At 44.0% G+C, this 23,323-nt stretch overlaps 4 protein-coding genes across 7 annotated transcripts in view; 1 reads left to right on the forward strand and 3 right to left on the reverse strand.

Annotated features, from left to right (window-relative positions):
* Nucleotides 1–1,214, reverse strand: part of rwdd1 (RWD domain containing 1) — a 3,901-nt gene extending 2,687 nt beyond the window's left edge. For both annotated transcript variants that reach the window (XM_034874978.1, XM_034874979.1), the window contains exon 1: nucleotides 966–1,214. In XM_034874978.1, coding sequence (XP_034730869.1) covers nucleotides 966–1,038 — 73 coding nt within the window. In that variant the 5' untranslated portion in view covers nucleotides 1,039–1,214. The remainder of the gene's footprint in view (nucleotides 1–965) is intronic.
* Nucleotides 1,215–4,033: 2,819 nt separating this feature from the next.
* On the reverse strand, nucleotides 4,034–6,454 carry LOC117946095 (calcium homeostasis modulator protein 5-like). The gene is made up of 2 exons (XM_034873942.1): nucleotides 5,769–6,454; nucleotides 4,034–4,827 (listed from the first exon to the last, which is right to left on the reverse strand). Exons 1-2 carry the CDS (start codon nucleotides 6,309–6,311, stop codon nucleotides 4,438–4,440), a joined length of 933 nt encoding a protein of 310 aa, XP_034729833.1. The 5' UTR covers nucleotides 6,312–6,454; the 3' UTR covers nucleotides 4,034–4,437.
* Nucleotides 6,455–6,790: 336 nt separating this feature from the next.
* calhm6 (calcium homeostasis modulator family member 6) lies at nucleotides 6,791–9,958 on the reverse strand. Its single transcript, XM_034873941.1, has 2 exons — nucleotides 9,323–9,958; nucleotides 6,791–8,138 (listed from the first exon to the last, which is right to left on the reverse strand). The coding sequence occupies exons 1-2, from the start codon at nucleotides 9,869–9,871 to the stop codon at nucleotides 7,710–7,712; spliced, it is 978 nt and encodes a 325-aa protein (XP_034729832.1). The 5' UTR covers nucleotides 9,872–9,958; the 3' UTR covers nucleotides 6,791–7,709.
* Nucleotides 9,959–11,279: 1,321 nt separating this feature from the next.
* Nucleotides 11,280–23,323, forward strand: part of cnot10 (CCR4-NOT transcription complex, subunit 10) — a 13,271-nt gene continuing 1,227 nt past the window's right edge. Inside the window, exons 1-17 of one of the 3 annotated variants that reach the window (XM_034873937.1) lie at nucleotides 11,280–11,545; nucleotides 13,795–13,886; nucleotides 14,304–14,465; nucleotides 14,608–14,758; nucleotides 15,472–15,611; nucleotides 15,979–16,062; nucleotides 16,141–16,224; nucleotides 17,453–17,570; nucleotides 17,798–17,947; nucleotides 18,756–18,958; nucleotides 19,281–19,402; nucleotides 20,155–20,334; nucleotides 20,985–21,065; nucleotides 21,149–21,262; nucleotides 21,357–21,487; nucleotides 21,572–21,604; nucleotides 21,754–21,881. In XM_034873937.1, coding sequence (XP_034729828.1) covers nucleotides 11,530–11,545; nucleotides 13,795–13,886; nucleotides 14,304–14,465; nucleotides 14,608–14,758; nucleotides 15,472–15,611; nucleotides 15,979–16,062; nucleotides 16,141–16,224; nucleotides 17,453–17,570; nucleotides 17,798–17,947; nucleotides 18,756–18,958; nucleotides 19,281–19,402; nucleotides 20,155–20,334; nucleotides 20,985–21,065; nucleotides 21,149–21,262; nucleotides 21,357–21,487; nucleotides 21,572–21,604; nucleotides 21,754–21,881 — 1,989 coding nt within the window. In that variant the 5' untranslated portion in view covers nucleotides 11,280–11,529. The remainder of the gene's footprint in view (nucleotides 11,546–13,794; nucleotides 13,887–14,303; nucleotides 14,466–14,607; nucleotides 14,759–15,471; nucleotides 15,612–15,978; nucleotides 16,063–16,140; nucleotides 16,225–17,452; nucleotides 17,571–17,797; nucleotides 17,948–18,755; nucleotides 18,959–19,280; nucleotides 19,403–20,154; nucleotides 20,335–20,984; nucleotides 21,066–21,148; nucleotides 21,263–21,356; nucleotides 21,488–21,571; nucleotides 21,605–21,753; nucleotides 21,882–23,323) is intronic. The other 2 variants (XM_034873939.1, XM_034873938.1) reach the window with 2 other exon arrangements.

Here is a 23,323-nt window from a genome sequence, read left to right on the forward strand (position 1 = left end):
CCCCCCCCCCCCCCCCCCCCCACCTATAGCACTACTGCACCAACAAGCAACCAGTCCAGTCCTCATCCCGGGAACACTGGGCTGGCTACGTACAATTCCTTTAATATGCACAATTTATTTTATAACGGGCGCGTGCAACCCTCTACTCCATCAGGGCCTGTGTGACATCCTCTTACCAGAGGAGGGTCTCTATTTTTACTGGTCCTTTAGTACATTGTAGTCTTGTTATATATTGCCATGTAGTGTACTGTCTGTGATTGATAACTAATGCATGTACTTGTATGCAGCTGTTGGCAGTACTTCTTGCCCAAGACAAATTCCATATGGGACGATAAAGAGGTTTGTCTTATCTTACATCGTGCAGTCATGTGTTAGGTGCTGTCCTTCAGTGTGGGAAGGACAGCTGCTCCGAATCAGCGGTGCAGTGTAACTAAGTACATGTACTCCAGTACTGTACAGTACTTCTGACAGCTTTAGTTACTAGTTACATGTAGTTAATACTATCTAATGTTTATTATGAAGTAACCTAGCAACAATATAAGGGCTCCAGGTCCAGCTGAGATGATGATGTCATTAAACCCAGCTGATTGGATCCTTTACACTTTCTAACATCTTTTAATACTTTAACTACATTTTCCTGATGATACTTACATACTTTTACTTGAGTACCGTTTTCAATGCAGGACTTTGACTTGTAAGAGAGTATTTCTCCAGTGGTACTAGTACTCTGACTGAAGTAAAGGATGTGAGTGCTGACTGGGTTTTGGTGAGACGGTACCGGCTGGCCGTCCCGGTGAAGGCCGCTGGAAGAACTCGTTAAGGACCCCTACGTGGCTGACATGCAGCGAGCACCCACTGGGGGCCCGCTGGGGGCCACAGGAAACATGTTCTCATTTCGAGTGCTGGTGCTAACCCGCGTTAGCCTGCGAGCTAACGCGGGTTAGCTTCTGCGTGCCGTTACTAACCCGTGAAGGAGTCCGGGTAGATGGACTCTATCGCTTCCAGCTCGTTCCTCTGCTCCTCCGAGTAGTCCGTCATGTTGGCGTGGCTGCAGGTTATCTGGAAATCAGACCAATCATCCCGCTAGGCTAAACTAAGCTAAGCTAAGATAGCACACGGCTGCTGCGTGTACGGTACCGACAGACCCACCTGCCCGATGGTGATCGATGATGTCGGGGTTCGACCTCTCAGGTCTGGCACGGCTGCCGTTAGCTAGCGGTGTCGCGTTTCATCTGGTAGTGCTGGTCTTGTTTGGCGGAGATGTTTCAACATGAGGACCCGCAACTGCACGTGGTTCTGCTTTATTCACCAACTATTTACCATCTTTACTGAGACAAGAACATGACAGTGTTACTTTTCTCAGCCACTGCTTTGGTCTGCATCATGGGCGGATCTTCGTCTTCTTCTTCTTCTTCTTCTTCTTCTTCTTCTTCTTCTTCTTCTTCTTCTTCTTTTTATTTATGGCAGATAACTATTGTTGTAGAATACCGCCACCAACTGTACAGGAGACAGTTTTCTTTCACTGTCTATGAACAGTCCTGTCATTTAGCCATAGTCCGTGTTGACAGAGTTTCATTCCTGGGATCGGTCCAATCTGAAACTACTTCCGAATTACACATGCTCCACCAACACAACTTCCTTTCTGAGACTATTTAGCAGAGGCACCGTGATTGGTTTAAAGAAATGCCAGTAAACCAGAGCATGTTGTCCCCCCCCATCCCAGATTGTAGTGTGGACTAGCCAGACCTTCCTCTGAGGAGCTGTGGAGGAAGGTCTGGCAGTGCAAACTAGTAGCCCCATAACCCATCACATACAACATTATGTTCCCCTCCCCCTGCAGTGGCTGATGGGAGTGATCCTTTAGCACGGGGGCACAGGGTTAGGTAGTGGAGTAGAAGTAGAAAGTGGCATGAACCCCCCCCCCAGTCCCCAGGAGTATCCTGTGAAGGTTCAGCTAAACCGAACACACTGAACACCCGCTGCATTGTGCTGTTTAATCTTAAATTCTCCTCGATGCTTTTATCATCCCCCGGGGGTCCCTGTAGCTGTTGTCTTCATGAGTCCTCAGGCCTTCTGGGATATGGAAGGACACTACACAGAGTCAGGGAAAAGCTTTAGATATCACACATGTGCACGTGTGTGTGTATGTGTGTGTGTGGGGGGGGGGGGTCATTAGCATTCCCCAGTTCCTCAGCTCAGTTTGTAGACTGAGCACCCATATAAAGAGGTTTACTCCTCAACGCAGCGGGCTGGGGTTCGACTCCAACCTGCGTCCAATTCATGTCATTCCCCCCCCCCAAACCCCCCCCCGGCCTCGCTCTTCCCTTTCATGTCTTCAGCTGTCCTGTCAAATAAATGCCTCAAAATGCCCAAAATAATCCAAAACATCTGGTCCAGGGGGAAAGGGCTGGAAGGCGCACAACTCTCTGAAATGAGACATGACCCTGTGGCTGTTTAGTGAAAATCAAGGAGCTCATAAACCAGGAGGAAGACAAAGCCACAGAAGAGGGGAGCGCTCCAGGCGTTATTCAAGTTACAACTCGTCTGTGAGTCGACGTGGTTGATCGGACCACAGGCTCGCAGCAGGTCTTAGCTTGGGCTCCCCCAGTTCATTAGGAAACACAGGTTACACCTGACGCTGACAGCATAGGATTCAGGAACAACTGTCCTTTCCAGGGAGTGTGATCAGGCTTTTAGCTTACACGTTAATAACTCATCGTGTTGCCCAAAAACAGCTCATCATCATGATCATTGTCTTAGGTTATTGTAGTTCTGTACCTGTAGTTCTGACCCTGGTCTTTAATGACACACAAGGATGCGGGGGAAAGCTTGTCATGAAAGCTGCACCGTGATTCTGTAATGACACGGCTGGGCCTCAGGCTGAAAGACTATGAATATATACTGTATACATATATTAAATAAAGATCAACATGTCCTTCACATCAACCATGACACTCAGGTGAGACAGAGGCATCATCTTCACAGTGGTTAGCTGCCTTATTCTCACACATTACACACATTAAAAACCAGACACACTCGATGCAGTATTACAGTTTGCTTCAGGCATTTGGTACAATGATTTCTTTTTAAAAAGAGTAGTGAGTCGAAGTTCCCTAGAAACACCCAAACAAACCCCGTCCACAGGCCTGTAGCAACCCCTGAACTGCTGCTGTAAAAGTACCTGTCCCCCTTCTGGCTTGTATCCGCTGCTAAATGTCAGCCAGGGTGTGTAGCCGAAGGAAGGAAGGAATATAATAATATCCAGTCTATGGTTTCTGCCATAGACTGTTAATAATATCCAGTCTATGGTTTCTGCCATAGACTGTTAATAATATCCAGTCTATGGTTTCTGCCATAGACTGTTAATAATATCCAGTCTATGGTTTCTGCCTGTAGAAAGGAAGCTGTTTTCACACCAAAAGCGTGGGTCTCTGTAAATGATAGAGTGTGGTCTAGACCTATTCTATCTGTAAAGGGTCCTGAGATAACTCTTGTTGTGATATGAATTTTAAAAATAATTAAATAAAACCTAGCTAACAATAAGGAAAAATAATACAACTGGTCTGTATAAAAGTATTAACTTTTTTGTACTGTGAATGTATTACTGCTGCATGCAAGTAAATCTATCTGTTAAATTATTCTCAGAAATAATAAGCAGGTCATGACATGACTTTAAAGCTTGCAGTATTAATAATAGATGCTTAGAGTGTTGCAGCGGCAGTGAGTATTAGCGTGTGTAAAATAATGGTTGACCAATGGCAGCGTGGCACTAATCTCATTCTTTGGAGTAACAGGGCAGTGGAAGTGGAAGGGCAGCATTGGCACAGTTTACCCTGAGAACATGAAATACTTATTATGACAATTATGAAAACCTAAAGTGCTCATATTATGCTTTTTGGCTTTTCCCCCTTTCCTTTATTGTGTTATACATATTTTTTTGTGCATGTCATAGTTTTACAAAGTCAAAAAGCCCAAAGTCCCCCCCCAAAGGAACTTACCATCTCCAACAGAAAACCCTGTTCACCAACCGCTCCAAACAGCTCTGTTGTAGTCCAGTCTTTACTTCAGAGACCAACGCTATGAGGCTCGCCTAGCTGCTAGCATAGCACGCCCTCATCCTCTGCTTCTGACTGGCTAGTAGTCCTTACCTAGGTACTGTCAGGGCCCTCATACTCTGCTTCTGACTGGCTAGTAGTCCTTACCTAGGTACTGTCAGGGCCCTTATACTCTGCTTCTGACTGGCTAGTAGTCCTTACCTAGCAGGCAAACAAAGAGCTCAACAAAGAGGAGCTGCAGCAATGTGCAAAACAACAAAAATATGTTGTTGTTTTTTTTAAATTAACCATGTAATCCTTTTCTGATATAACCTCTAAATACAATTAGGAACCTGAAAATGAGCAGAATATGAGCACTTTAATAACCCCAGTCAGCTGTTTCTCAGTGCATCTCTCTTCCATCATACTCTACGTTCAACACAGGTTTTGTCTCTGGGAAGTCCCTGTCTGTCTGCTCCACGTAGCGCTGCAGGGTGCTGTAACACTGCTCGCTCTGGGTGAAGGTGTAGTATGCAGAGATCTCCTCCCATGCCCTGTGGTTGGGGAAAGGGAACGGAGCCGGCTCCTTGTTCTCAAAGAAGCTCTGCAGGTTTCTGTCGGCCAGTTTGGTGGCGTATTCCACAGCTAGAGTATCAAAGCGCTCCTTCTCCTGTTCCATGTAGCGTTTCCAGAAGGTGAGCTGCAGGAAGCTGACTTTGGAGCGGCAGTTTTTGTAGCAGGTACCCAGGAGGCCCCCGACGACAGCGGTGATGATCACACACCAGCCCAGGATCTGCAGATGAGAGGGACTGATGCTCACTCAGGACTAAGGAATCCACACACACTTTAACTTTAACACGCCCTAAACTCATCAGGGTCCTTTCACACTTTCACACAAGCTGTAACACACGTAGTTGTCCAAGTGTTGTTAGTGATATTAAGATTTGCCCAGTGCTAGGCAAGATGGTGGTAAGCATTGTCAAAACGATGTCGCGATGTTAAAGTCACCGGCAGTTTGTGGCTCATATGGACGACATGTTATCTTTATTTTGAACTACTGTTCTTGATGAACAAACTTTTCATTTGTCAAAAATTACATTTACCAGGAAACATGTGGGAAAACTGTATTGTGATACAAAACTTTATCAAGATATGAAATCCATCTAGATTGAGATAAAAGATTCTAATTCTGACCTGTCTTATTAATATCTGTACTAACTTCTAACTACATAAAAACTGTTTGCATGTAGAAGAACTTATATTATAGCAATATTAGGTCAAGTATAAAGATTTTCAAGGTTCATTGTTCATTTACTTGTCATTTTACAGCAGAGTTGCACAATGGATCGTAAGCCTCTTTACGCGATACACACACATATATACAACACATACTGTATATTATACATATATACATATCATTTTAGCCTTTACTGCATACCTTTACCTTGGTATTGTAATTCCATAAATGGATCTCTAGAGACAAAATTCAGAAGTTAATAAAGAATGGTCAAAATTAAAGTGTCAGAACCCGACGTATCCAGGGTTTTAGCCCCTAGGATCAAACCCCACTGGGTCCTACATTTCCCATAATTCAACTGGAAAGCATCTTTTATTAGCCCCTCCCTGCGTGGTAAACAACCTCATCTTTTGCACTCTATACTTCCAACCCCAAGCTGAGATTAGCCCTATGACATCACAATGACATCATCACCTCCCTACGGGTGGGGGTCTTACCTGGGACTGGGCCCTGAACATGAGCAGCAGCTCCATGCGCTCATCGCTGGACAGTTTGGAGCGCTCACAGGGCACTCGGGCCAGCTCCTCCCGACACGCCGCAGTCTTGTTTTTACAGAACAAGTTCACCACCACGTTTTCATCCAGACCACTGACCGCGCACTCATAGAAGGTCCCATTGAGCAGGGCCACAGAGAGCCACATCACAGGAGCCACACAGGCTCCACAGAAAATGCTCATGAACACCCGGAGGTGGCCCAAGCAGTTCCCATGGGGGCACAGCTTCATGGGGTTAAGGCAGCAGCCAGTGTAGAGCCTCCACAACCTGGCGGTGAACAAGAGACCCAAAACCAGCAGCACTGCAGCCGGGCCCAGCAGGAAGGTCAGCCCGTAGGCAAAGTTCTGCTCGTGGTTGCACGGGCACTGAAAGGAAACCACGGAGAAGACTCGTTCCCCACCTACAGTCATGAGAGCCATAACGCTGTAGCCAATGGTGGATTTCTGGTTGGTGAAGAAACGCAGGACATTCTGGAAGTTATCCATGGGGGCAGCAGGGGATGGGGGTCACACACACTCCACGAGAAATGAACCAAAGTGAAGGACAGAGAGTTAAAAGTGAAAAAGTCAATCCCTGCTCTCTGGTGTTCTGTCCCAGCTGAAGACGAAACAAATCTGGTTTGAGCCACTCCTCTTGGCTGGCTCTCATGTCTTCAGACTCCTCCTTCAGCCGGTCCCACCCAGAGCCTGTTTACTCTCTCTGCTCCCCACATCTGCTCCTGCTCTGCCACTAAAGACAGATGGGCACAGCAGCACGTCACTGCCCTTGCTCTGTTTTCATGTACACCTCTCTCAACATGCTCGGTGCCCTCCGGCTCTAACTGTGTTGAGACAATCAAATACAAAAACCTGCTGGACTGGTTTTCATGACTTTGAGTCTGTGTCTTTGACAGTGATGTAACACGAATGTAACATGAAACCATTTCAAGAAAAAACACACCAAAGAAATTGAAACCGCATCATGCTTCTGTTCCTAATCCCTTTAATATGAAGCAGTCATTCATTTGTATACAATGAGAAGTTTGACAACTGCTTTTCCTTCATTTCACCCCATTTCAATCACAAAAACTGTGCAAAGGGAAAACAAACTGGTACAGAAGGACGGCATTCACTCCTTCTGTTGAAATGTTTGGGTGGAGACCATACAGTAGGCTACCATTGTTGCAGAGACAGAGAAGGCAGTAAGCATCAGCAGCAGACTGAGGAAGTTATCACATCCTCTGTTCCATTACCACAGTCTTCAATCACTCACAGTGAACCACAGACCGCTAATATATATACGGCCTATGCAACCAACACATGAAGCACTCCATTATGATTATCATATGCTGCTGCTGCTGCTACAGCCACACCATCATTAAAGCCATCACTTTGACTTCTACCACGACTGTACAGGCTGTCACAAATGAATACATTCATTTCATCTCTTAAGCTCACATGCTGAGTGTGTAAATGTTTAACACATATGCAATCTGCCAGCAGTGCACAGGAAGTGGTAGGCTTCCTGTTTCGGCCCAGGCGTGGGGACATAAAGGCTCACGTGAATCGTGATTTCACACTGTTCTGCTTTCCGTCGGGGCATTCTTCATCTCTCTATTTAAAGGACAATTTTATTATTTTCACACAAGATGTAGCGTGACCCTACAGGACAGATGTTCAGCATCAGTCAGCGTCCACTAAAAGTTCTTTTGTTGCTGCTGACAGACTCAGTTAGGTCAGTTTGTCCTGCACCTTGGATTTGGACCAAGTAGTCTACTGTCCCTTGGCTCTCTGGAGGAACTCCTCAGAGCCAGACCTGCACTATGAGCACTTGCCAGTATAATTCATGTTTCAGCCAACTGTTCTGACCCTAACACAGTCATCCTTTGATGCTGACAAATCTTGTCACACCCTGCCTTCATCTACAAAACTAAGAACAGCGGGGGTTTGGTCAGAAGACTCATTTGTCTTGATCGAAGCCAACCTCATCATCCCATTGTCGGCCTCCTGCCAGTCCTCCACCACCCGGTGCAAGGTGCTGTAGTAGTTGTCTGTGGTGCTGAACTTGTAGAGGGAAGAGACCTTCTCCCAGTCCTTGTTGGAAGGCGTGATGATGTTTTCAGGCGGTGTCTTGTTGAAGAAGCTCTTTATGTTCCTCTCAGCCAGCTGTTTGGCGTGTTGGGCGGTGTATGAATCAAGCAGGTTGTTCTCTTCCGTAGCATACGCTCTCCAAAAGCGGAGCTGCAGGTAACTGATGGGGGAGGTGCACCGAGCCACACAGGTCAGCAGCAGACTGGACAACATGACAGCAGCGACGAGCAGCCAACCCAGGATCTGTGGTCACACAGTACGGATTCGAAATCAGGGATAGAGAAAGCAACTTACAACTGAACAACAAATGTGTCACGCATCATTAGGTGAAACGAAAGGATGAAAAAGCGAGAGAAGTGTTTTATGCAGCTATTGGCTCACTGCCAACAAGAAGAACAGGTCTCTGTGGTCCACGTCCCTGACTACAGCATGGGGGGGTTTTCTCAGATGTGAAAAGGAAACATGACTTTTGCACACAAAAAGGAAGAGCTCAGACTTTGGCCACCTCACTCAATGATTTGATAACATTAAAGATAATCCTTTGACAGAAATTGTATGCTCGCAAAAAGGATTCTTCAAGTTTAAATAAGCAATGGGTGGTTATTATAAAAGATGGCTCGCAATCAGTCCTTACATCAAATCCTGTATTTCCAAATATGTGGCCTGGGGCCAGCAACCTCCTCCGAGTTCAATTAAAAAATGAACCCATCTGTTTCCTCTCATGCTATGGATCAAAAGTACTTTTTATGGATGACAGCAGACTGTAAAATGATGATGCACATGTTTCTGTCACACTCATAACGATTTGGTTTCCCTTAATGAGAACAGAAGTGTGTCTTGCATTCTAAGAGAACACAACATGTAACCAAAAGGAAATAGCCAGCTACAACAGCAACTCACACGGCCTGGTTGAGTTCTTGATTCTGATTGGTAAGTCACCTACGGTCTGTTCAATAACTGAATTATTATAACATTAACATATTATAACACCGTCGCATGGATGTGTAGTTTGGATAAAAGCCTACACTCTGACCTCCTGGGGCCTCCTGGGGCCTCCAGTGCGACCCAGACCCGGGTCTGGCCAGCTTCAAGTGACAGGTGTGGCCAAAACCCCCAGTGAGTCCCCCCTGATTATGTGTGGTAACCCCCCCCCCCCACCAACAACATATCAAGGGACTCTAACATAGTCATGGTAGACATACTCTGACGGACTATTAGAAATCAATAAAGTCGTTTTTGAATCCATATGGGTGCTCCTAAAGGAGGTCTCAGCTCTGAGAGGGACGGAGTGACAGCATAGCAACAGCCCTAACAAACCTCCATGGTTACTGGGGTTCTATAAGCGCTGCTGGCCCCTCTTCAGCCAGTTCCCTAAGGTTGAGAACAGTCCGATGGTTTCTACTGTTTAGTTAATAAGGCTCACTGACCTGAGACTGAGCTTTCAGGGTGAGCAGGACATCTTGTCTGTCCGCCTGCGGGACACTGCTGCCTGTCCCACAGGGCAGCCTGTAGAGCTCTCGCTGACACCGGAGCCCTGAGTCCTTGTCTCTACACAGGAGCTTGTTGTAGACGCTCACGTTGGTCCCGGTCATGGCGCACTCGTAGTATTTCCCGTTGATCAGGGCCACGGCGATCCAGCTGGCGGGGGCCACCAGCGCCGTGTTGCTCACCTGGAAGAGGGCCGTGCAGACCACAATCAGCCGCCTCCAGTGCAGGCACCGCCCGGCCCGGTGCTGGCACACCCCCGTCAGCGTCTTCCACGTCTTCTTACTCAGGATGTAACCCAGCAGCAGCAGAGCCAGGGCGGGCACCAGTAGGAACACCATGCCGTAGAGGAAGTTCAGCTCATTGCAGGGACAAGAGAAGACCGCCGAGGAGAAGATCTGCTCCCCCCCCGCGGTCACCATGGCGACCGCCCCGAACCCGAGGCTGTGCTGCTGGGTAGCGATGTCCAGAATCTTCTTAAACTTCTCCATCTTCTCTGAGGCTGCTGCTGTGTGACTGAGCGCCTGACACTCACACTTTCACTTCCACCTTTCTGTGTGTGTGTGTGTGTGTGTGTGTGTGTGTGTGTGTGTGTGTGTGTGTGTGTGTGTGTGTGTGTGTGTGTGTGTGTGTGTCTGGCGTCACGAGCCGGCCCCCTTGAAACCCCAAGCCAGACGTGTAACCCTATACCACCCTGCTCACCGGGTTTTGTTGATAGCTCAACAGGTCCAGGACACACCTGTGACCCGAGGGTGTGGTTCCACTTACAGACTGGAACGTTAGTTCATGGATGGACTCGATACTGAGATTATAGCCCACACAAAGGAGTGGATGAAATAGCCTACCTTTTAATGGAAGTCTTGCTGACTAAAGAGATGTTTGAGGAGAGTTTTTCTTTTGTGTGTTGTCACACTGATGTTAGGCCAAACTTTTATTTCTGTACACATGTTGAATAAAAAGGATTGTATGGAAGCTTATTGCATTCCTACACTAAAAATGATCTCACATGTGTTATGTTAATTATGAGATGATGAGAACAGTTCAGTTCTAAACCGTCCCTAACCTGGTCTATAGGACAAGACATGTCATTCTTCTTCTGTAGGCCTAATAAAGGTTACATAAGCACAGCAACACTGGAGAAGACATCAGATAAAGCCTGCAGGACTGACCCAGAGCCTCCTCTCCCCACTCCTTCCACCAGTGTGGGAGACAGGTACTCTCCCCTCGCCGTCACAGTGCTCCAGTGATGAGTTAACCATCAAACGTTGTTTTCATTTCAAATGAATTGTCAGTTTACTTGTTAATTTGTCAATTGTCAAGATTTTTATTTGCCGTTTGTGAATCCACCAACAACAAAGAAAAGCACCCAAACTAAAAAAGAGAAAAAGATTACACAGTGTCAATAAAAGAAAATAAGATTTAAAAACTATACAAAAGACTGGAAAAAAACATAATAAATGATGAATACTGTAAGTGGAGTGTCACTACTGTAAACCAGGAGCTTGGAAACACACCTAAAAGAAGACAAGAACCCTGACTGTCAGAGTAGATATAATAAAAAAAAGACAGGTTATAAACACTAGCCTCATGGTAATGGGTGACAACTATGGAGGTTACTGCATTTGTCATGAGAATAAATATTGCAAATATTGCACAGTAATATTTCACAGTAGAGTAAAGTAGTGACGAATGTTGCACATTTAATCACAGTGAATTGTTCAGTGCACCGTGTTTAATTTGTTGTGATATTAAAATTGCATTTTAAAATTGGAAATGTTGTCAACTACTAAATGCTTTTCCATTTGAATAAAGAGGTCTGAAAACTTGGATAATTCGCTTGATCCAAAAAGCTCTTTCCAGTCACTGGTTGCCGCCTGGCTTGTGTTTCCTGGCGTGTCCATGCCAGCAGGGGGCGCTGCTGCGGTACAACGCGTTGGTTGCACACTGACGCTGATCACTAGAAGAAGAAGCTGTTTAGAGCGGAGCGGACAGATTTCAGCTAACGTTATAGCCATCTTATGTGTGCAACAGTGGACATTGAGTATTCACGTACAGTTGTAAGGTTTCTTCCACCAGTCAACGGAATATAATTTTATCTAAACTTAACCAGAAATAAAGGGTTTCTAACTGTCCTTGAAAAGGCCCCGAAATGGCAGAACATGCAGGTGAGTGTGCCAGCTAATGCTAGCTAGGTAGCTAGCTATTTATGGTCAGTTTGAGTTAGCTGGAACTCATTGAACAGACTTCGCGTTTTATATAAAGATATTATTTACAATTATTACTGGTAATATACTGTGAAGGATCATTGTATCGTATGCTCTGTCTCCTAACCACCAGAGTGAGCTCTCAGAGCAGCAGGCAACGTTAGCCTAGCCGAGGCACATTCAGGCAACACTTCATTCACAAATGTCGCATTCAAGTGTTCGTTAAACACAACCTTCCGAAATAGCCTCCAGACCCTGAACGCTAACGTCGAAAGTGTCTGTTGGTACATTCGGCGTCTACATAACTCACCAAGTAGTACGAATGTTTAGCTTGTTCCCACAGCTAGGCTAACAGGTACAAGCGTTACATCAGGTGTTAACGTTACTCAAAACATAGCTACTGGTTTCACAGGATCCCACTATTTGAGTTAAAGAGGGTCTAAAGGTAATGCCAAAAATGTCAGAATTTTTATAAATAAGTAACTTAACTACTTAAGTTTGTAAAAAATGTAAGACTTAATGTATAGGGATAAAATATAGCAATTTAAAATAAAGTAATATACATTTGTAGAAGACCTTAATTGCAAATGAATAAGCTGAATATAAAAATGAATGTAAATGAATATGCACAATGAGAAGTAATGTAAAGTATTAAAGATAGTGATGATCCCAGACACTTGGAGTCTTGCGCTCTGTGGAATGAAGAGCTCCCTGAGCCCGGGGCTGCTGGAGCGTCTGCTGGACGGCCACGGCTGTGAATGGCTGCTTGGTCCCAGTGATGTGCTGAGCTGCTTCCCCCCTCCCTCTGTAGGGCCCTACGGTTGAGGGCTTTGCAGCTGCAGGACCAGGCGGTGACGGTAGAGCCCGTCAGGAAACTGTGGATGGTGCACCTGTAGAAGCTGCAGAGTATCCTGTAGTCCATGTTGAATGTCCTGAGCCTGCGGAGGAAGAATAGCCAATGTCTGTCAGTCTTACACCGGCACAACTGCTTGTTTTGCAAATATCAAATGAGGCAATTGTGCGGAAACAAGTCAGTGCATGCAGTCATTGTTAAGACCCAACATGAGAATGTGATCTAAGTGACTTTGAATGTGCAGTGATTGTTGGTGGCTTGAGTATCTGCTGATCTTGACTTTGACCAGAACAGTCTTAAGAGTTCACAGAGAACAGTGTGAAAAACAGAAAACTTCCAGTGAGCTGCAGTTGTGTTAATAAGAGGCCACAGAGGAGACTGGCCGTCCAGAATCTTTTAACCATCCTTACTACAGGAGGTCCCACTCCTGTCAGCTAGGAACAGGAAACTGCTTGGGGTGCCAGTGGGTGCAGGCAGGCAGTAGAAGGTAAACTTCCCCCTGGTCTGACCAATCTTTTTTAAAGTGCCACATGCAGACTGTACGGTCTGAATCTGGCGAGAGGTACCACAGTATAAACTGTATGGCCCCACCCAGCTCTGTCAGTGGAACAGGATGGTGATGTCTACATAAGTATTGTTTCTCACCCTGTGCATCCATCCATGGTCTAGTCAATATTCTACCCATCTTCTAAGAGCTTCTAGAACCATGTGACAAATGAAATCCCACCCTAACCTCAGTCCGATAGAGCACCTTTTGTTTGGGATGAGCTAGAACGGGAGATTCGCAGCATGAACGGACAGCCGACAAGTCTGCAGTAACTGATGCTATCATGTCAACATGGAGCCAACCACTTAGGAATGTTTCAGAGGCAGAAAAAAGGTTTATTGCCACAATAAGTTCACTTATGTGGAATTTGCCTTTGTGAATGGTGCAAACATAAACACACATATTAAGCAATAGTATGAATTAACAATAAATCCAGTAAAGAAATATATATATACACACACATGCATACAAAAGGAAAAAGAGGCATATCAGCAACTAGTTGAATCCATGCCACAAAGAAATTGGACATCTCTGGGTAGCCATTATTAGAAGGGTGTACCTAATAAAGTGGCAACTAGGGTAGCTTCAGTCAGTACAGGCTGGCCACTCTGCTCATCCCCATCATGTTTAGTCTTGGTTGGAGAACAACGTTTTTTGACTAATCATTTTATATTTTTAACTTTTAGGTTGATGTTTAGAGGTGGTTACATTCAAAGATGCAGTACATATACTAGTACATTTACAATTAGTACAAGTACGTTTAACCAATTTTTTTGTGCATTTGACTGTTTTCTCTCATTTTATTCACAGAACAAAACGAGGCAAAGCATGACAGCTCATCATCCCCTGGAATGACGGACCAAGAGAGAGAAATGGCAGCCAGAGCATATGAAGCATTTACGGTAAATCTCCTTTGCTAATCTACTCAGAAATCCTATACTGGTTGTCCTCTGCAGTAACAGCTGGAACCACTATTCTAACGGGAGGAGGACAGTATCTGAAGGATGAGCTGACTTTGACTTTACTTAAAGAAGATAAAGCTGCATTGGCAGACATATCCCTACATGTCACCTAAACAAGTCCATGCTGCATTCACTGACCTGGGGTCCGTTTCATGATATCAGTTTGAAAGCACTGCAATGTAGATGGCTAATGGTGACATTGATTTGTGGTTACAAATTATAAATCATAGATTTGCAAGTGTTAGTCTGTGGCATGCATGGACGGCAAGAATGAGGCTGTCTTCAATTAGTGATGGTGATTCCACCACTAATGGTCGAAGACATTGCAAATGAACTCGTCTGTGTGTTTCCACACAGGCTGGGAAGTACGACGAGTCTCTCAAACACCTTGAAGCCCTGCAGGAGCTCAACAAAGAGGACTACAAGATCGCCCTGAATAAAGCTGTTGTAGAGTTTTACAAAAGCAGTCAAACTACCACAGGGACTCTGAAGCAGACACTAATGGCAATGAAGAACCAGGTAACTGCTGAAAAGTGGGTCATATTTTTCTCATGCTTTCCGTTCACAAGGAATCTGTTTTCAGTGAATGTTGTCAACAAACGGGGCTCCAAGTCTTCGTGATGTCGGGGATTTCATCAAACATCCCATTTTTCTGTTTCAGGTTCACACATCAGCAGAGGACATTGATGGCTTGGATGATGTTGAGAATAGCTTGCTGTACTATAATCAAGCCATCGTCCACTATCATATGCGACAGTACTCTGAAGCAATCGCCATAGGAGAGAGGCTCTACCAGTTTCTGGAACCATTTGGTATGTTGTGGTGCCTCATATGGGTTATTAAAGTGTACTGCTGATGTAGAAATTAGGTAAGTCTTAGGAAATCAGCAGTCAGTTGGTCCATTGCTGCTTTAAATCATTTATCAAGGACGAATAATACAAAATATTTAGTGCTCAGTTTCACACCCTCAGTGTTATTGAGGGTGTGTTATATATTTGAAAATGAATGTTTATTAACATGATTGTAAACAATGTTTGAATGTAATTCATGACATAGAATATTTAAAAGCTGAGTTGTAGATCAGAGGCTTTGGCTCTTCTGCCTGAGACTTGAATGCTTCAAGATTACAAGCTGTAGAGACTTGATTTATTGAAAATGACTGTGTAGTTTTGCCTTTTAAAGCTCTGCCTAACTGGTATTAATAATAGATATCATTACCATGGATGTACCATCCAAAGTCTCCATGACTTATTAACAGGTTTCAAGTCTTGAGACTTGACTTGGTCCTTGTCCAAAAGAAGGGCTGCATTTCCTGTGCAGGGGTGTAAATGTGTAAAGTAACAGGGCTTATGGGAATTGTGTGATTTAGAAAGGGACTCTTAACCACAGTATTAGTGGTGTAGTAGTCTGACAGTGGTGCGTTGATGTTTTATATATATATATGTATGTATGTATGTATGTGTGTGTGTGTGTGTATGTGGCCATGTGTCAGTTTGCCATGGAGTCATTATGTTATTTGTCCTAGAAGAGAAGTTTGCTCAGGCGGTATGCTTCCTGCTGGTGGATCTGTACCTGCTCACCTTCCAGCCAGAGAAGGCCCTCCATCTGCTGGCTGTGCTGGACAAGCTCTCTGTACAAGGAAGCAGCAAGAACGGCAAAGGAGAGGTACCCCCCCGCACCCAACAGTTTGCACCTGCTCTCATTTTCATGAGCTTTATAGTAAGGGTTTAATAAGAACCCTGTTGTTGCGGTCCAGTAGAAAGTTTAACAGAAGTAATCCGTGGAGCTCACATCTTCAGTTTAACCCATTTATTGGTGCTACTTGATTCACGCTACGTTTTACCACAGAAACAACTGTTCTGTCTTCAGACTAACTAAACAAACTAAATGTCTGAGCCGTGCCACTTGAAATGGCTTCTAATGGGAAGAATTGTATTTAGTTGTGTCATTATGTATGCGGTTGGTAACTAATAAATGTGAAACAAATGTAAAAGCATGCAGTTCACTGTTGGAGTGCTGTGCTTGATTCCAGAGCAACAATTCAAATAAAGATGCAGCAAACCAGAAAGCAGAGTTCACAGCCATGATTGAGGCAGCCAAATCAAAGATGCACCAGGCAAGACTTTAACATCCACTGTTTCTCTCTTTCATTCTCCACCCAGTTGATGGTGGCTGACTGTTGTTTCCTTTACAGTACAAAGTGAGAGCCTACATCCAGATGAAATCCTCCAAGGCCTGTAAAAGGGAGATCAAATCAGTGATGAACACAGCGGGGAACGTGAGTTGTTTTCTCATATGAACTCTGGACACTGTCTGTCGAATCAGGTTCTCACATCGTCCAGAGTTTCCCAGTCTAACATTTAGCACACAACAGCAGATTGTCCCTTTTTCATTACTGGAAATCCTCCATCTAGCCTAGAAGAGGGGAGGCGCCTGAGTAGGGCATGCAGGAGGCAGGACATGACACGGATTACACTGGGTCTTATGCCGTTCCTTGAATTTGTCTGTCTTAACCCTTAATCACTTTGTCTCTCCAGTAAGACATTTTCTTTGGCATCTTCATGTAGATCACCCTTCTTCTTCACCCTTGGATGTTTGTTTACTTTCCGAGTCTGATTTGAAACAGACATTTCACAGACTCGGAAGCTGGCAGGGTAAAGATCGGTTAATGTCTGCTCCAACCGATTCACACATTTGCGTTAAAACATACAGCTCCTCCGCAGAATGCCTAGATCAAGTTGAGTTGCTGAATTGTTTGTGCTACGTCATCAGTGTTAAACAGTGAGGGGGAGGGGTGTAACATATAGGATAGGATAGGCATAGGATGTCATTGTGTCTGGATGCTCTCTCTTTTCTGACGGGCAAATGACATGCCAACACAGTCACCAACATCTAAGATATACCAATATGGACTCTTTGACGGATACCAAACAGGAGAATGAAAATGGATGTGTGGATGTGTAATGATTTAGCACCGATAAGACCATGCCAAGATACTTTTGAGGCTGCTTCTTTAATCAATAACAATTTTTAATCTTACTGTATATGTTCTGTAAAAAGGTTTTCCTATTGGAAAACATATTCACCCATAGTGATAGATGCTGATAGGTCTGTGATAGGCCAGTCTCAGCCACCATCTGTCTAGCTCTACTCAGAATCAATGTTTTAGAAACCACAAAGGATGAACACAAGAATATTAAAGTGAAGTGATACCTTGTAAAGCTTTTTTATGCTTGGTGTGTGCCAAAAGTGACGTCAAAGCTTTTTACGTGAGCTTTCCTACTGAAAGCGAATGATGGACATAGCGGAGAGTGAGGCTATTCTCTCCAGTGGAGAGAGAGAGGCTGCGTCGGCCGTGCTAAAGTTAATCCAGTGTAACTTTACATTTGTCTCTGCATACGCTGACCTCCACATCACTTGTCCATTACAATGCTGCCCGATGCTAGGGCCATGATTATAGTGGAAGGGTGTTTCTATTAAATTGTGTTTCCTGTCTGCTCCATCAGTCTGCACCCTCACTCTTCCTCAAGAGTAATTTTGAGTACCTGAGAGGAAACTACAGGAAGGCAGTGAAGCTATTGAACAGCTCCAACATCGCAGAGCATCCTGGACCCATGAAGACGGGTGATAACTATTGAACTTTTTTCAAGATTGATGGCTTTCTCTGACAAACCTGGTGTTAAACAACCACACAACTAGCTTTGGTTCAGACTGTTCCTTTGTCATGATTGGCTCTACGTTGCTCCGACATATTGTCTCCAGTGGAGAAGTAACTAGCTGTAGCAGCCACGATTGATTTCTGTATGTGCCTGTTGATGGATTGTGCATGTCTCCTGCCTTGTTTCATTCAGGTGAATGTGTTCGGTGTATGTTCTGGAACAATCTGGGCTGCATTCACTTTGCAATGGGGAAACATAACCTGGGCATATTCTACTTCAAGAAGGCGCTGCAAGAGAACGACCACACCTGCGCTCAGCTGGGAGACGGCAGCAGCGGGCAATGTGGGTAACAGCTAACATGGTCTTCTGACTGCAAACGTGTTAACATCATCTTATCAAGCACCCCCCTCCTGTAGGGCTGCTTGTAAAATGTGTGTAGCTTGCTCCTTCACAGAGGATCTGTTGGTTGATATTAACTTCACATCAAAACATTCCAAAAAAACTTTCAGTCCACCACTGCAGCCTAATCCCTATAACTCTCTGCTCAATATCTCGTGAAGTCACTGCTTTGCCACAATGTTTTGAAATTCCCACACAAAATATGGCTTAATAAGATTAGCATGTTTCATGGTTATAACTCACATCAGCCTCTCAAAACAAAGGAAAAAGCTACTTCATACAGCAACAAAAACCCATATTCACATTGTCATACTTCCCTCTAGTGGAGTCTCTCCATGCTGAGAGTTTTGGTTTATCTGTATCAGAGGAATGGGATGTTTAGCAGCGGGACAAGATATTGCTTTTTATTTTTGTTCTAAATCAACTTCTGTGAGCAGAGTTAACTTTTTGTATCAGACGGTAGGCAGAAATCTCAAAACCTGGACACAAACAATCCAAACTACTGTATGCCCATGGAGAGATGCCCCTAAGAAAGAACGTGACTCTTAAAGTCTACACGGGTCTTATTTAAAACCCAATGGACTGTTTTTTGATCAGCCTAGCTTTCTATAGTTTTTTGGTATTTTATTTGCTAACAGCTCCCATTGTGCAAAGTATATGCTTCAATTTGAACTAAGCAAATTAGAAGAATATACTGTTATACGTGTGTCCCCAATGGTTACAAGTCTCTTTGTTGTGTTTTGTTCTCCAGTTAAGAAATTCACAGGGATCCCCATGTGTGCTCTACTAGCCAACAAGCGCTATGAGCTGCTGTATAACTGTGGTATTCAGCTGCTGCACATCGGCAGGCCTCTGGCAGCCTTTGAGTGTCTGATGGAGGCCGTGCAGGTTTACCACTCCAACCCTAGACTGTGGCTGCGACTGGCAGAGTGCTGCATCTCTGCAAACAAAGGGGTAGGGCTACACTGATAGAGAGCCTCAGGGATTTGGGATTTTCCTTTTAGCTGATTTTAAAGATGACTTGCACTCCTTAAATTGAATGTTAATGATTTGTTATGTCCCTTGAATATTATGTAATAACAGTAAAAGTTTTGCTTTAGTGATAATTCAGAAACCAACCTATTTCTCTTCAGTGATTTTAATACCAGTTGGAGCAACTGCAAAGTTAGTTTGAACATGTATTGACCTTTAATTCATGGTACCTTCCGGTACAGCTGTACAAAAGTGACTAGAAAACCACATACAGTTACTTCATGGTCTCTGTGTTTGTTTCCAGGGGTCGGAGCAGGAGAGCAAAGGTTTACCTTGTAAAAAAGGAATAGTTCAGTCTATTGTCGGGCAAGGCTACCATCGCAAGATCGTCCTGGCATCCCAGTCTACACAGAACACTATCTACAGGTCAGTGTCACTGTCCAAAGGGAAACCACACTTTTAGACATTTACAGGTCCTGTCCAGTAGGGGTGGGGCAAAATATCCATACGACAATATATCTGTGTCCTCCTTCGTACAAGAATCAGAATGCTGGCAGAATATCAATGTTTTAAATAATAAAATAAGGCACTCTGAATAGATTTCCCTGCTCCTCAGCGTCACTACTTTGGTTATCACTAAAACACAAAAATTAGCTATTTTATGTGCTTTTTTATAAATTATTTTATAGTATTCCTTATAGCTTTGTAATTTTAATTCACACACTACAAACTTGTGCTGCCAAATTGGGCTGTTTTGTAATAGTTGTACTTGCATGGAATAAAGAGAAGAACTGCACTTAAACTTTTCATGGTCCTTTGTTTTCATAGTTAGACCGATATCGTGATGGCTCATTAAAGGGTTGTCTCGCCATATATCGATGATGTACCTGTGATTTCCTCCAACAGAGGGCAGCAGTGCTGACACTAACAACTGTAAAAAGGGGCTGTTAATCTTGGTTTTTAACTTTCCACTGAAGCTATTGGATGTTTCCACTGAGTGACGTGTCTTTTATTGCTGTACTGTTTTATCAAATATACCGTTTTGGTGTCTTATACATAGTTCATTTCTCCAGTCAAACTAGATTCTATCTACTATACCAATGACTGACTGTTATCTAATTAGTAGTCCTTTTGCTCATAGCGACCTGATGCTCTTTTTGACGTGTGTGTGTGTGCAGTGAGGGCCAGTCAGCAGCTATCCCAGTAGCCAGCATGGAGTTTGCAGCCATCTGCCTGAGGAACGCTCTGCTCCTCCTTCCTGAACACCAGCAACAGGACAGCAAGACAGAGAACGGCTCAAAGAGCTCCAGCCAGTCAGGAAGCACTGAGAGCGGCAGCGAGAACAGTGATGCCTGCAGGTCGGTCACACACACACACACACACAAACACACATAAACACACCAGTCAGTAAGTCAGTACTTCCTGGCTTAACGTGCTTCAAAGTTGTAGATGCAACAGGAGTGAATATGGGTTTTAAAGCACTTCTGCATCAAGGTGTAATACATTACAGTATGTAGAACACGTAAAGTGTATGATATTGAGTTTGTGTACAGATGACCAGTGTGCAGCAGTCAGCACTGCCGTACTGTGTGATAACCTTTTCACCCTTTAGAACATTAAAGAACTCAAACTAAGGCAGAAAATATAAAAACGATGGGAGTCTATGGAGTTGTTATTAAAACGTTGTGTAGTATGTGATGTGTTCTGGTAGCATTAAACTGTAGGAAAGGTATCAGATCATGCTTGTCTTATGATATCTCCACATATGCGGGAACAAAAATAAAATAAAATCCATAGATTAGTCACCTATGAGAAAAATTGATATGGTTTTATTGCTGAGCAAATGTTAAACATATAGACTCAATTATTGGGCTCATCATAATGATATAGTGATATTTCCTGTGTGCCGTCTGATCATCTGTCAATAATTTGAATGACTTATTGGACTGTGCTGGAGGTTTGACGGTGGCTCAGCAGAGTGGACATGTGTTGTGATGATGTGTTGCAGTGGGAAAGGTCCGGAGGCTGATAAGTTCCTGTCTGCAGCTCCATCGTCTCCTCTCAGGAAACAGGAGGTGGAAAATCTCAGGTAATGCTCTCCTCCGCTGCCAAAATTCAGCAGCATTGAATGAGCTGCACAGATGTCAGTAATGTCAACTGTTTGGTGTGCAGGTGCTCCATCCTGGCATGCAGTGCCTATGTGGCCTTGGCACTGGGAGATAACCTGATGGCTCTTAACCACGCTGAGAAACTGCTGCATCAAACCAAGGTGTCAGGATCTCTCAAGTAAGTGTTTCTCCCAGCCTGCTCTGTGTTAGTGTTGTACGTCCTTCCCCACTTGACTCACTCAGCTGTCCGTCTCTGCTGGCTGGCTGATCAGGTTCCTAGGTCACCTCTATGCTGCTGAAGCCCTCATCTCATTGGACAGGATCTCTGATGCTATTGCTCACCTCAACCCAGAGAATATCAGCGACGTGTCAATGGGAGTGCTGACCAGCGAGCAGGACCAAGGTCTGTGGCTTCTACACATTACTGAACAAAACACACAATTTACATTGGCAATGTTGCTTAATGTTGTTTTTTTTTTGTCAACAGGGTCTGACAAAGGAGACGAGCCTGTTGAGTCCCGTGAGTTTACCTTCTTTAAACCTTAATGCTTAATTCCTATCTGCAAAATGCATCCGAGTCAAAAAACGGACCGAAAATAAGACTGTGTGTTGTGCGTGCGTGCGTGCGTGCGTGCGTGCGTGCGTGCGTGCGTGCGTGTTTGTGTGTAGCAGGGAAACAGACTCCCCTGTGTTACCCCAGCAGTGTGACATCAGCTCGGGCCATGATGCTCTTCAATCTGGGCAGCGCCTACTGTTTGAGGAGCGAATACGATAAGGCTCGCAAGTGCCTGCATCAGGTAACCAGCTACTTGACTTCAGCAGGTCCTGCAAATATGTGTGTGTGTGTGTGTGTGTGTGTGTGTGTGTGTCTATGTATGTATGTGTGTATGTGTATGTGTATGTATATATGTATGTATATATATATATATATATATATATATATATATATATATATATATATATATATATATATATATATATATATATATATATATATATATATATATATATATATATATATATATTTTTTTTTTTTCTCCCATTGGGATACGCCCTTCTGTGCTGCAGAGCCTCAGCAGCATCAAGCATAAGGTACCAGATTTCTCAGACAAAATCCGGGGACATTTTCAGCTCAGAAGCGTATTTACCTTAAACTTAAAACGGGGTTCTCATTAGGGGCTGGGCTGGGACTCAATCTCTGCAAGAGGTGCAAGGTTTAGGTGTGTGCTGGTGGTCTAAAACAAAGGCAAGTTAAGCCCTATTCAAACGGGACTAGTTTTACCCGACACAAAACCCTGAAACACTCTAATAACATCCAATGCCAACATCGATTTGTTTCCACATGGTAATTATGTTATGATCAAGTTTATGGAAGTTGTAAGCTGCAGAATCTTCCTTTACAGACATGATCCCTGTGGTGGATGGCTCTCACACACCAGTGGGACATAAACCTCATTCACACAGGACTAGTTTTAGCTGGGGACCTGTAGTAATAATTACAGAAGTCATCTGTGATCTTAACCCCGTGTGCATCTGCATGTCTAGAATATGTCAAGTAAAAATTTCACCTCAAATGACCTACCATATTTTACCAAACACAGAGATCATGTGATACTATTAGTCCTGTGTCAATCTGCATCTCTGATTCAGGGTCGTTTTGGCTGCGTTGGTTATTATAATAGAGTTTTGACAGAGCTTTGACATCATATGTGGGAGATAATGTCAGTAAATTTGAGAAAAATACAGACTTCACTTCCTGTGTGAAATCGCCGCAAGAAAGCGCATGGGGGCATGATTTCTAAATCAAATGTGGTACTAGTTTTTGTGGTTTGGCTGCTCATCACCATAGTCAGCAGTGAGATTATGGTTCTTAAGTGATCTTCTTACTCTGTTTACTTCCAAGCTTCAAGACACAGTAAAACAATATTTTCCTGCCATGATAACTTTCCAGGCCAAGGACTAAACATAAGTATGGTTAGATTTGTTTTTAATGGCATTATGTATTATATAACTGTCTTTGTGAAAACTGCTTTCCCATCCATTGAAAACAAAGATGCTCTTGAGCATTAAACTTCAATCTTTGTGTCAGCAAAAGTAAGTATTTGTATAAATAGTCTGTTTTGTTTTACAGTGAAGTGATAATTCACTGTTCAACCCGCTGTGATGTACAGTGGGTACGGAAAGTATTCAGACCCCTTTAAATTTTTCACTCTTTGTTTCATTGCAGCCATTTTCCAAA

The sequence above is a fragment of the Etheostoma cragini genome, chromosome 6 (genome assembly GCF_013103735.1).
Source record: "Etheostoma cragini isolate CJK2018 chromosome 6, CSU_Ecrag_1.0, whole genome shotgun sequence".
Classification (NCBI taxonomy): Eukaryota; Metazoa; Chordata; class Actinopteri; order Perciformes; family Percidae; genus Etheostoma; species Etheostoma cragini.